Here is a 14,600-nt window from a genome sequence, read left to right on the forward strand (position 1 = left end):
ACAGGCTGAGATTACCTGACAACAGACTGAGATGACCTGACAACAGGCTGAGATGACCTGACAACAGGCTGAGATGACCTGGCAACAGGCTGAGATGACCTGACAACAGGCTGAGATGACCTGACAACAGGCTGAGATGACCTGACAACAGGCTGAGATGACCTGACAACAGGCTGAGATGACCTGACATTAGGCTGAGATGACCTGGCAACAGGCTGAGATGACCTGGCAACAGGCTGAGATGACCTGGCAACAGGCTGAGATGACCTGGCAACAGGCTGAGATTACCTGACAACAGGCTGAGATGACCTGACAACAGGCTGAGATGACCTGGCAACAGGCTGAGATGACCTGACAACAGGCTGAGATGACCTGACAACAGGCTGAGATGACCTGACAACAGGCTGAGATGACCTGACAACAGGCTGAGATGACCTGACAACAGGCTGAGATGACCTGACAACAGGCTGAGATTACCTGACAACAGACTGAGATGACCTGACAACAGGCTGAGATGACCTGACAACAGGCTGAGATGACCTGGCAACAGGCTGAGATGACCTGACAACAGGCTGAGATGACCTGACAACAGGCTGAGATGACCTGACAACAGGCTGAGATGACCTGACAACAGGCTGAGATGACCTGACATTAGGCTGAGATGACCTGGCAACAGGCTGAGATGACCTGGCAACAGGCTGAGATGACCTGGCAACAGGCTGAGATGACCTGGCAACAGGCTGAGATTACCTGACAACAGGCTGAGATGACCTGACAACAGGCTGAGATGACCTGGCAACAGGCTGAGATGACCTGACAACAGGCTGAGATGACCTGACAACAGGCTGAGATGACCTGACAACAGGCTGAGATGACCTGACAACAGGCTGAGATGACCTGACAACAGGCTGAGATGACCTGGCAACAGGCTGAGATGACTTGGCACTAGGCTGAGATGACCTGACAACAGGCTGAGATGACCTGACAACAGGCTGAGATGACCTGACAACAGGCTGTGATGACCTGACAACAGGCTGAGATGACCTGACAACAGGCTGAGATGACCTGACAACAGGCTGAGATGACCTGACAACAGGCTGAGATGACCTGACAACAGGCTGAGATGACCTGGCAACAGGCTGAGATGACCTGACACCTGGCTGAGATGACCTGACAACAGGCTGAGATGACCTGGCACTAGGCTGAGATGACCTGACAACAGGCTGAGATGACCTGACAACAGGCTGAGATGACCTGACAACAGGCTGAGATGACCTGACAACAGGCTGAGATGACCTGACAACAGGCTGAGATGACCTGACAACAGGCTGAGATGACCTGACAACAGGCTGAGATGACCTAACAACAGGCTGAGGTGGCCTGACAACAGGCTGAGGGGACCTGACAACAGACTGAGAAGACCTGACACCTGGCTGAGATGTGAGATTTCTTCAGAAGAGGAGACAAGAGACACTAGCAGGACCATTACATACAAGGTCCAAAGGATGTCAAACACACACACACACACACACACACACACACACACACACACACACACACACACACACACACACACACACACACACACACACACACACACACAGAGTCTGCCACATAAGGAGGGGAGGACAGAATGAGTCATCACTACCTCGGCATTGAGTGTGACTCTCGTTTGCTCCTGTGCTCTTTAATTGTCTCTCCCTCTCTCCATCTCCCTCTCTCTCCCTCTCTCCCTCTCTCCCTCTCTCCCTCTCTCTCTATCTCTCTATCTCCCTCTCTCTCTCTCCCTCTCTCCCTCTCTCTCTCCCTCTCTCCCTCTCTCTCTTTCTACTTCTCTCCCTCTCTCTCTCTACATCTCTCCCTCTCTCTCTACATCTCTCCCTCTCCCTCTCCATCTCTCCCTCTTTCTCTCTACTTCTCTCTCTCTCTCTACATCTCTCCATCTCCCTTTCTCTCCCTCTCCCTTTCTCTCCCTCACCTCTCTCCCTCTCTCCATCCCCTATTCACCTCTTAGCCACAGAAACAATAGATCTGTCTCTAACGTGTCATTCCTCTCTCCTCCCTATTGGAGGAAGGTGCTGTCAGGGGGTATATTCTCTATCTCCGACTGAGTGAGATGTCACGTGTAAAAGGGATTGGGGCTCTCTTAATAATATCCTCTCTAGGGTACGTGGGACACTAAAGGGGTTGGGGCTCTCTTAATAATAACCTCTCTAGGGTACGTGGGACACTAAAGGGATTGGGGCTCTCTTAATAATATCCTCTCTAGGGTACGTGGGACACTAAAGGGGTTGGGGCTCTCTTAATAATATCCTCTCTAGGGTACGTGGGACACTAAAGGGATTGGGGCTCTCTTAATAATATCCTCTCTAGGGTACGTGGGACGCTAAAGGGGTTGGGGCTCTCTTAATAATATCCTCTCTAGGGTACACTAAAGGGATTGGGGCTCTCTTAATAATATCCTCTCTAGGGTACGTGGGACACTAAAGGGATTGGGGCTCTCTTAATAATATCCTCTCTAGGGTACACTAAAGGGGTTGGGGCTCTCTTAATAATATCCTCTCTAGGGTACGTGGGACACTAAAGGGGTTGGGGCTCTCTTAACAATATCCTCTCTAGGGTACGTGGGACGCTAACGTCCCACCTGACCGACAGCCAGTGAAAGTGCAGGGCGCCAAATTCAAACAACAGAAATCTCATAATTAAAATTCCTCAAACATTGTTATGTTTTGCCTCCAAAACATCCGGTGAAAGTGCAGAGAGCCACGTCAATTTACACAAATACTGATCATAAATGTTGATGAAAATACAACTGTTATGCATGAAATTATAGACATACTTCTCCTTAATGCAACCGCGGTGTGAGATTTCAAAAAAGATTTATGAAAAAAGCAGACCATGCAATAATCTGAGTACAGCGCCCAGAGACAAACACAAGCCATACAGATACCCGCCATGTTATGGAGTCAACAGAAGTCAGATATAGCGTTATAAATATTCACTTACCTTTGATGATCTTCATCAGAATGCACTCCCAGGAATCCCAGTTCCACAATAAATGTTTGTTTTGTTCGGTAATGTCCATCATTTATGTCTAAATACTTCCTTTTTGTTCGCACATTTAGTACAGTAATCCAACTAGGTCCAGACAAAGTCAAAAAAAGTTATATTACAGTTCGTAGAAACATGTCAAACATATATAATCAATCTCTAGGATGTTTTTATCATAAATCTTCAATAATGTTTCAACCGTAGAATTCCTTTGTCTTTAGGAATGAAAGGGAATGGAGCTAACGCTCACGGGCGTGCGCCTGACTGAGCATATGGCCTTCTGGCAGACGCATAACTCAATCAGCTCTCATTCTCTCCCACTTCACAGTAGAAGCCTGAAACAAGGTTCTAAAGACTGTTGACATCTAGTGGAATCCTTAGGAAGTGCAGTATGACCCCATAGACACTGTATATTGGGATAGGCTAAGACTTGAAAACCTACAAACCTCAGATTTCTCACTCACTGATTGGAATTTTTCTTGCCTGCCATATGAGTTATGTTATACTCACAGACATCACAGTTTTAGTAACTGTGTGTGTGTGTGTGTGTGTGTGTGTGTGTGTGTGTGTGTGTGTGTGTGTGTGTGTGTGTGTGTGTGTGTGAAAGAGAGAGAAAGAGAGAGAGAGAAAGAGAGAGAACTAGAGCACCAAATAATGCATGCAAAGCAGAATTAGGCCGATACCCGCTAATTATCAAAATCCAGACAGGAGCCGTTAAATTCTACAACCACCAAACCTTCCATAACAAAGCCATCACCTACAGAGAGATGAACCTGGAGAAGAGTCCCCTAAGCAAACTGGTCCTGGGGCTCTGATCACAAACACAAACAGACCCCACAGAGCCCCAGGACAGCAACACAAGACCCAACCAAATCATGAAAAAACAAAAAGATAATTACTTGACACATTGGAAAGAATTAACAAAAAACAGAGCAAATTAGGAAAGGAAAGCTTTGACTATGTTCAGACTCAGTGAGCATAGCCTTGCTATTGAGAAAGGCCGACATAGACAGACCTGACTCTCAAGAGAAGACAGGCTATGTGCACACTGCCCACAAAATGAGGTGGAAACTGAGCTGCACTTCCTAACCTCCTGCCCAATGTATGACCATATTAGAGAGACATATTTCCCTCAGATTACACAGATACACAAATAATTCAAAAACAAACCCAATTTTGATAAACTCCCATATCTACTGGGTGAAATTCCACAGTGTTCATCACAGCAGCAAGATTTGTGACCTGTTGCCACAAGAAAAGGGCAACCAGTGAAGAACAAACACCATTGTAAATACAACCCATATTTATGTTTATTTATTTTCCCTTTTGTACTTTAACTATTTACACATCGTTACAACTCTGTATATAGACATAATATGACTTTTGGAATGTTCCTCTGAAACTTCTCTGAAAGTGTCATGTTTACTGTTAATTTTTCATTGTTTATTTCACATTAATTTATTATCTATTTCACTTGTATCCGACAAAGTCCTTTGAATTGAATTGAGAATTGACCAGCAACAGTGTGTGAAAACCTTGTGAAGACTTACAGAAAACATTTGACCTCTGTCAATGCCAACAAAGGGTATATAACAAAGTATTGAGATAAACTTTTGTTATTGACCAAATACTTATTTTCCACCATAATTTGCAAATAAATAAATAAAAAATCCTTCAATGTGATTTTCTGGATTTTTTTCTCTCATTTTGTCTGTCATAGTTGAAGTGTACCTATGATGAAAAGTACAGGCCTCTCTCATCTTTTTAAGGGGAGAACTTGCACAATTGGTGGCTGAGTAAATACTTTTTTGCCCCAATGTATACAGTGCGTTTAGAAAGTTTTCAGACCCCTTGACTTTTTCCACATTTTGTTCAGTTACAGATTTATTCTAAAACTGATTAAATTGTACGTATAATTGTACGTATTAATTAACATAATTAATAATTAATAAATAAATTGTTGTCTTATTGTTGTACCTTATCAATCTACACACAATATATGTATAATTAATTAATATAATTAATATTGACAAAGGCAAAAACAGGTTTTTAGATTTTTTTTATATTTCTTCTCTAATCTAATAAAATAAAGTCCTGAAATATCACAATTACATAAGTATTCAGACCCTTTACTCAGTACTTTGTTGAAGCACCTTTGGCAGCAACTACAGCCTCGTGTCTTCTTGGGTATGATGCTAACCTGTTGTATAAGATACTCTCCAAAATTAAAATAGTCCAGGAATTTATTCACTGTATATATTCTAGTATTACTTTATCAAAAGCCTTTTCAAAAATATGCAATGAATACCAGGCCTGGTTTTCCAGATGTTTCATAGTATTCTATTGTTTCCAGTACTTGTCTAATATTATCTCCAATGTATCGTCCATGTAAAATAAAACTTTCTGATCAGGATGAAAAATATCCAACAATAACTTTTTTTAAAAATTCTATGTGCAATACATAATGCTATATTTTTTTGCATCACAACATTGAAGTGTAAAGGGCCTCCAGTTTTTTAGGTAGACTGGATCAATGAATACCAGGCCTGTTTTTTTAGGTAGACTGGATCAATGAATACCAGGCCTGTTTTTTTAGGTAGACTGGATCAATGAATACCAGGCCTGTTTTTTTAGGTAGACTGGATCAATGAATACCAGGCCTGTTTTTTTAGGTAGACTGGATCAATGAATACCAGGCCTGTTTTTTTAGGTAGACTGGATCAATGAATACCAGGCCTGTTTTTTTAGGTAGACTGGATCAATGAATACCAGGCCTTTTTTTTAGGTAGACTGGATCAATGAATACCAGGCCTGTTTTTTTAGGTAGACTGGATCAATGAATACCAGGCCTGTTTTTTTAGGTAGACTGGATCAATGAATACCAGGCCTTTTTTTTTAGGTAGACTGGATCAATGAATACCAGGCCTGTTTTTTTAGGTAGACTGGATCAATGAATACCAGGCCTGTTATTTTAGGTAGACTGGATCAATGAATACCAGGCCTGTTTTTTTAGGTAGACTGGATCAATGAATACCAGGCCTGTTTTTTTAGGTAGACTGGATCTGTATACTGTATTTACCACATGGGTTCTGTTTCAGTAATAGTGAAATCAGACCTTCTTGCTGAGTACCTGATAGTTTACCCTTCTCATAGTAGTTGTTAAAACATGCTAATACTGGATCTTTGAATATATTTTTAAGGTTTAATTTACAGTACCTTCAACTGGAATGCCATCCATCCCGGGAGTTTTAAAACTTGAATATCAGCAAGAAGTTACTCCTCTGCAATTTGACACAAGTCTTTCTGTACAGATGTTGATTATTAGGGAAAAAAAATCCCTTACAGTTAACTTCAGTTAGTGGAAACGGAGGAGACTGAAAAGAAAGCATGTTTATTTTGCTTCCTCTTTCAACCGATCATAGACGACTCCGTCATTTACTGCCCCCACTTCAAGCGCCCAGACAAAACCGATCATAGACGACTCCGTCATTTACTGCCCCCACTTCAAGCGCCCAGACAAAACCGATCATAGACGACTCCGTCATTTACTGCCCCCCTTCAAGCGCCCAGACAAAACCGATCATAGACGACTCCGTCATTTACTGCCCCCCCTTCAAGCGCCCAGACAAAACCGATCATAGACGACTCCGTCATTTACTGCCCCCCTTCAAGCGCCCAGACAAAACCGATCATAGACGACTCCGTCATTTACTGCCCCCCTTCAAGCGCCCAGACAAAACCGATCATAGACGACTCCGTCATTTACTGCCCCCCTTCAAGCACCCAGACAAAACCGCTATCGGCCCTATGAGAGGAGCGTCCTCTTTTGGAATAAGCCACATAACAAAAGATAACAAAACAAATGGAAAATACTAATAATTAAAAATAACTCATTATATCAAGAGTGATAGTAATAATCATACAAATAGTAGCCAATGAAATAATAATAAATCCCACCAATCGTCTAACAGTATTTTACCAACAAATACCTTTATCCATATGACGGATACTACAATAGTAGCACTATGATATGCTGAGTAGTTCTCAGTCAGCACTATGTTGGAATCATATTAAATATTATCTAAACATCTCCTCTCCTCTCTCCTCTTTACTGTAAAGCAAGTCATCTGGTCTTCAGGCTGGTTTATAAATGAATCAGGCCTTCTCCTCTCTCCTCTTTACTGTAAAGCTAGTCATCTGGTCTTCAGGCTGGTTTATAAATGAATCATGCCTTCTCCTCTCTCCTCTTTACTGTAAAGCAAGTCATCTGGTCTTCATGCTGGTTTATAAATGAATCAGGCTTTCTCCTCTCTCCTCTTTACTGTAAAGCAAGTAATCTGGTCTTCAGGCTGGTTTATAAATGAATCAGGCCTTCTCCTCTCTCCTCTTTACTGTAAAGCTAGTCATCTGGTCTTCAGGCTGGTTTATAAATGAATCAGGCCTTCTCCTCTCTCCTCTTTACTGTAAAGCAAGTAATCTGGTCTTCAGGCTGGTTTATAAATGAATCATGCCTTCTCCTCTCTCCTCTTTACTGTAAAGCAAGTCATCTGGTCTTCAGGCTGGTTTATAAATGAATCAGGCCTTCTCCTCTCTCCTCTTTACTGTAAAGCAAGTCATCTGGTCTTCAGGCTGGGTTATAAATTAATCCTGCCTTCTCCTCTATTCTTTACTGTAAAGCTAGTCATCTGGTCTTCAGGCTGGTTTATAAATGAATCAGGCCTTCTCCTCTCTCCTCTTTACTGTAAAGCTAGTCATCTGGTCTTCAGGCTGGTTTATAAATGAATCATGCCTTCTCCTCTCTTCTTTACTGTAAAGCAAGTCATCTGGTCATACACACACACACACACACACACACACACACACACACACACACACACACACACACACACACACACACACACACACACAGGAAGTTCCATGCTTGGATATTAGTAAACAGAGGCTAGTGTGATGGAGCTCCCATCATTACATAATCTGTTCTATCATTCCATCATCTGTTCTATCATTACATCATCTGTTCCATCATTACATCATCTGTTCTATCATTACATCATCTGTTCTATCATTACATCATCTGTTCCATCATTACATCATCTGTTCCATCATTCCATCATCTGTTCTATCATTACATCATCTGTTCCATCATTACATCATCTGTTCTATCATTACATCATCTGTTCCATCATTACATCATCTGTTCTATCATTACATCATCTATTCCATCATTACATCATCTATTCCATCATTACATCATCTGTTCTATCATTACATCATCTGTTCTATCATTACATCATCTATTCCATCATTACATCATCTATTCCATCATTACATCATCTATTCCATCATTCCATCATCTGTTCCATCATTACATCATCTGTTCCATCATTACATCATCTATTCCATCATTACATCATCTATTCCATCATTACATCATCTGTTCCATCATTACATCATCTATTCCATCATTACATCATCTATTCCATCATTACATCATCTATTCCATCATTCCATCATCTGTTCCATCATTACATCATCTGTTCCATCATTACATCATCTATTCCATCATTACATCATCTATTCCATCATTACATCATCTGTTCTATCATTACATCATATGTTCTATCATTACATCATCTGTTCTATCATTACATAATCTATTCCATCATTACATCATCTATTCCATCATTACATCATCTATTCCATCATTACATCATCTATTCCATCATTACATCATCTATTCCATCATTACATCATCTGTTCCATCATTACATCATCTATTCCATCATTACATCATCTATTCCATCATTACATCATCTATTCCATCATTCCATCATCTGTTCCATCATTACATCATCTGTTCCATCATTACATCATCTATTCCATCATTACATCATCTATTCCATCATTACATCATCTGTTCTATCATTACATCATCTGTTCTATCATTCCATCATCTGTTCTATCATTACATCATCTGTTCCATCATTCCATCATCTGTTCCATCATTACATCATCTATTCCATCATTACATCATCTATTCCATCATTACATCATCTGTTCCATCATTACATCATCTGTTCTATCATTACATCATCTGTTCTATCATTACATCATCTGTTCTATCATTCCATCATCTGTTCTATCATTACATCATCTGTTCCATCATTCCATCATCTGTTCCATCATTCCATCATCTGTTCCATCATTACATCATCTATTCCATCATTACATCATCTATTCCATCATTACATCATCTGTTCCATCATTACATCATCTGTTCTATCATTACATCATCTGTTCTATCATTACATCATCTGTTCTATCATTCCATCATCTGTTCTATCATTACATCATCTGTTCCATCATTCCATCATCTGTTCCATCATTACATCATCTATTCCATCATTACATCATCTATTCCATCATTACATAATCTATTCCATCATTACATCATCTGTTCTATCATTCCATCATCTATTCCATCATTACATCATCTATTCCATCATTACATCATCTATTCCATCATTACATAATCTATTCCATCATTACATCATCTGTTCCATCATCTGTTCCATCATTACATCATTTGTTCTATCATTACATCATCTGTTCCATCATTACATCATCTGTTCTATCATTACATCATCTGTTCCATCATTACATCATCTGTTATATCATTACATCATCTGTTCCATCATTACATCATCTGTTCTATCATTACATCATCTGTTCTATCATTACATAATCTATTCCATCATTCCATCATCTATTCCATCATTACATCATCTGTTCTATCATTACATCATCTGTTCCATCATTACATCATCTGTTCCATCATCTGTTCTATCATTACATCATCTGTTCCATCATTACATCATCTGTTCTATCATTACATCATCTGTTCTATCATTACATCATCTGTTCCATCATCTGTTCCATCATTACATCATTTGTTCTATCATTACATCATCTGTTCTATCATTACATCATTTGTTCTATCATTAAATCATCTGTTCTATCATTACATCATCTGTTCTATCATTACATCATTTGTTCTATCATTAAATCATCTGTTCTATCATTACATCATTTGTTCTATCATTACATCATTTGTTCTATCATTAAATCATCTGTTCTATCATTACATCATCTATTCCATCATCTGTTCCATCATTACATCATTTGTTCCATCATTACATCATCTGTTCCATCATCTGTTCCATCATTACATCATCTGTTCCATCATTACATCATTTGTTCTATCATTACATCATCTGTTCTATCATTACATCATCTGTTCCATTATTACATCACCTATTCCATCATTACATAATCTATTCCATCATTCCATCATCTATTCCATCATTACATCATCTATTCCATCATTCCATCATCTGTTCTATCATTACATCATCTGTTCCATCATTACATCATCTGTTCTATCATTACATCATCTGTTCTATCATTACATCATCTATTCCATCATTACATCATCTATTCCATCATTCCATCATCTGTTCTATCGTTACATCATCTATTCCATCATTACATCATCTGTTCTATCATTACATCATCTATTCCATCATTACATCATCTATTCCATCATTCCATCATCTGTTCTATCGTTACATCATCTATTCCATCATTACATCATCTGTTCTATCATTACATCATCTATTCCATCATTACATCATCTATTCCATCATTACATCATCTGTTCCATCATTACATCATCTGTTCCATCATTCCATCATCTGTTCTATCGTTACATCATATGTTCTATCATTACATCATCTGTTCCATCATCTGTTCCATCATTACATCATTTGTTCTATCATTACATCATCTGTTCCATCATCTGTTCCATCATTACATCATTTGTTCTATCATTACATCATCTGTTCCATCATTACATCATTTGTTATATCATTACATAATCTGTTCTATCATTACATCATCTGTTCCATCATTACATCATCTGTTCTATCATTACATCATCTGTTCTATCATTACATAATCTATTCCATCATTACATCATCTGTTCTATCATTACATCATCTGTTCTATCATGACATCATCTATTCCATCATTCCATCATCTGTTCTATCATTACATCATCTATTCCATCATTACATCATCTGTTCTACCATTACATCATCTGTTCTACCATTACATCATCTGTTCTATCATTACATCATCTGTTCTATCATTACATCATCTGTTCTATCATTACCTCATCTGTTCCCTCATTACATCATCTGTTCCATCATCTGTTCCATCATTACATCATCTGTTCCATCATCTGTTCTATCCTTTGTTCTATCATTACATCATCTGTTCCAAAGGCTTCCCTCTGGCCGGCCAGGGACTGGGAGACTAGTAAGGATAGAGGGAAAGATGAACTGAGCAAAGTACAAAGATCCTTGATAATAACCTTCTCCAGAGCGCTCAGGACCTCAAACTGGGGCAAAGGTTCACCTTCCAGCAGGACAACGACACTAAGAACACAGCCAAGACAATGCAGGAGTGGCTTCGGGACAAGTCTCTGAATGTCCTTTAGTGGCCCAGCCAGAACCTGGACTTGAACCCAATCAAACATCTCTGGAGAGACCTGAAAATAGCTGTGCAGCGACGCTCCCTATCCAACCTGACAGAGCTTGAGAGGATCTGCAGAGAAGAATGGGAGAAACTCCCCAAATAGAGGTGTGCAAAGCTTGCAGCATCACACCCAAGAAGACTGGAGGTTGTAATCGTTGCCAAAGGTGCTTCAACAAAGTACTGAGTAAAGGGTCTGAATACTTATTTAAACGTGATATTTCATTTTTTAAATTTTATAAATCTGGAAAAATTTCTAAAAACCTGTTTTTGCTTTGACACTATGGGGTATTGTGTGTAGAATGATGAGGGGTGAAAAAACGATTTAATCAATTTTAGAATAAGGCTGTAACGTGGAAAAAGTCAAGGGGTCTGAATACTTTCCGAATGCTCTGTACCTTTTCCGCATATGTCACATAACTCCACCATTTATATTCGTAATATTTGTTTTATCTTTTCTGGAAGATTAAAATGAAATGCTATTTCATTGTCTCGTACTTCCACAATTACATCCTCTGCATTGTTGGAGCTCACCTTTCTCTTCACAAACTGAAAAGCAGAACACTTCTTGAAGGAGAATGCATTCTTCTCTCCTCCTCCTCGTCCTTCTCCTCCTCCTCCTCGTCCTCCTCCTCCTCTTACTTCTTCTTCTCCTCCTCCTTTTCCTCCTCCTCCTCCTCCTCCTCCGTTCAGCAGCTTCATGTTGGCCAGTGGTAGAACACTAGCCTCGGTAGAGCCCAGAGTGATGGATTGACAGGCTGAGAGAGAGAGAGAGAGAGAGAGAGAGAGAGAGAGAGAGAAAAAAAGAGAGGGAGAGTAATGAGGGAGGAGTGAGAGGATTCTGAGAGAAACAGGAAGGATTCAGAGATAAAGCGAATGAAAAAAATAGATGGTACTAGTGAGAGGGTAAAGGAGAGATTGGTAAGGAGAGAGAGAGAGAGAGAGAGAGAGAGAGAGAGAGAAAGGGGGGAGGGAGAATAGAGAGGTGGGGAAGGAGGACAGAGAAAGAGAGAGGAGGAGAGGGATAATAGATAGAGAGAAAGGGAGAATAGAGAGAGTGAGAGACAGAGAGATAGCAGACTAGCCTTCTGTAGACCCTGTCCCTGGTTGAGACAGGAGTGAGGTGTTCCTTGCTGATGCGACTGCAGAGACAGCGTGATTGAGACGAAGATTGGATTGCTCATTGCCTGTCCATGCTCATGCTTCAGTCTTTGTTTACATTCCGGTACGAGCATGTATGTTCTTCTATGTGTGCATTAGTCTGCGTGCGTGCGTGCGTGCGTGCGTATTCTGTCTTACCTCTTGCTATCCTGGTCCCAGCTCTGCTGTTATGGTCCCTGATCTGCTGGTCCCAGAACTGCTGTTATGGTCCCTGATCTGCTGGTCCCAGAACTGCTGTTATGGTCCCTGATCTGTTGGTCCCAGCTCTGCTGTTATGGTCCCTGATCTGCTGGTCCCAGAACTGCTGTTATGGTCCCTGATCTGCTGGTCCCAGAACTGCTGTTATGGTCCCTGTGCATCTGCTGGTCCCAGAACTGCTGTTATGGTCCCTGTGCATCTGCTCTGCTAGCTGTGGTTTTGTTGCTTTGTTGTTTCTGTTGCAGGCTGAACGAGAGAGAGAGAGAGAGAGATGTGCTGTTGATGCTGGGTTCATCCGTACACACTCCAGCTGCAGACAGAGACCAGCGCAAGGCGAGAGCTACTTTATCAATGAAAGCTCTACAGTGAACAACATGCTCCTTCCCTCTCTCCATCTCTCCCTCTCTCTCCTTCATTCCCTCCCTCTCTATCCTCACTCTCCCTCATCACCCCTCCCCTCTATAATTTTTATGCTGCAGTTGATGCTCTATCCCTCTCTCTCCCACTCTGCTTCTCTCTCTCCTCTCTCCCCCTCTCTCCTCTTTCTCACGGCTCTTCTCTCTCCCCTTCTATCCCTGCTCTCCTCTCTCTCCCCCTCTCCTCTCTCTCCCCCTCTCTCCTCTCTCCTCTTTCTCACCGCTCTTCTCTCTATCCCTCTATCCCTGCTCTCCTCTCTCTCCACCTGTCCTCTCTCTCCTCTCTCCCCTCTCTCCTCTCTCTCCCCCTCTCCTCTCTCTCCCTCTCTCCTCTTTCTAACCGCTCTTCTCTCTCCCCCTCTCTCCTCTCTCCCCCTCTCCTCTCTCCCCCTCTCTCCTCTCTCCCCCTCTCTCCTCTTTCTCACCTCTCCTCTCTCTCCACCTCTCTCCTCTCTCCCCCTCTCTCCTCTTTCTCACCTCTCTTCTCTCTCCCCCTCTCTCCTCTTTCTCACCTCTCCTCTCTCTCCCCCTCTCTCCTCTCTCCCCCTCTCTCCTCTTTCTCACCTCTCTTCTCTCTCCCCCTCTCTCCTCTCTCCCCCTCTCTCCTCTTTCTCACCGCTCTCCTCTCTCTCGACCTCTCTCATCTCTCCCTCCCACTCTCGCCCTCTCTCTCTCTCTCTGAAAGAGGAGTGAAGGGTCACAGGGTCACAGGGTGACGTTGATGTCTTACAGTCAGCATGGTCACGCTGGTCAACCCTCATTGTTCATTCACATATCTTATTCTAGTGAATTGTGATGAATCTGTAAACCTCTCATCTCTCTGTATACTCTGCTACACTAACCATTAGGGGTGGTGTGTGTGTGTGTGTGTGTGTTTTTTTTATTTTACAGAGCTCATTTCTCAAAGAGATACCCAGGGGATATAAACAATCATTCAGTCTCTCTGGATAGCTAGAGTCTGTCCCAAATGGCACCCTATTTCCTTTATAGTGCACTATATTTGACCAGAGGGCTCATAGGGAATAGGGTGCCATTTGGGAAGCAGCCTAACACTGTCTCAAAATCAGTTGGAATTTAAGAACAGTGAGACATGCTCTGTAAAATGTGCATTTTCTCAAGAAAACAGCTTCAGCTGTTCACCCCTCCCTCTCTATCCTCACTCTCCCTCATCACCCCTCC

General features: G+C 41.4%; 1 protein-coding gene across 2 annotated transcripts in view; it reads right to left on the reverse strand.

Annotated features, from left to right (window-relative positions):
- The window catches only part of sgk1 (serum/glucocorticoid regulated kinase 1), a 103,683-nt gene extending 90,325 nt beyond the window's left edge, over positions 1 to 13,358 (reverse strand). The window contains exons 1-2 of one of the 2 annotated variants that reach the window (XM_036976412.2): positions 12,946 to 13,358; positions 12,181 to 12,404 (exon numbers count right to left, since the gene is read on the reverse strand). In XM_036976412.2, the coding sequence (XP_036832307.2) occupies positions 12,181 to 12,348 (168 nt within the window). In that variant the 5' untranslated portion in view covers positions 12,349 to 12,404; positions 12,946 to 13,358. Of the gene's footprint in view, positions 1 to 12,180; positions 12,423 to 12,945 lie in introns of those variants that run through there. The other variant, XM_090233322.1, reaches the window with a different exon arrangement.
- Positions 13,359 to 14,600: the final 1,242 nt, after the last annotated feature.

The sequence above is a fragment of the Oncorhynchus mykiss genome, chromosome 4 (genome assembly GCF_057628025.1).
Source record: "Oncorhynchus mykiss isolate SJ-2025 chromosome 4, ASM5762802v1, whole genome shotgun sequence".
Lineage (NCBI taxonomy): Eukaryota > Metazoa > Chordata > Actinopteri > Salmoniformes > Salmonidae > Oncorhynchus > Oncorhynchus mykiss.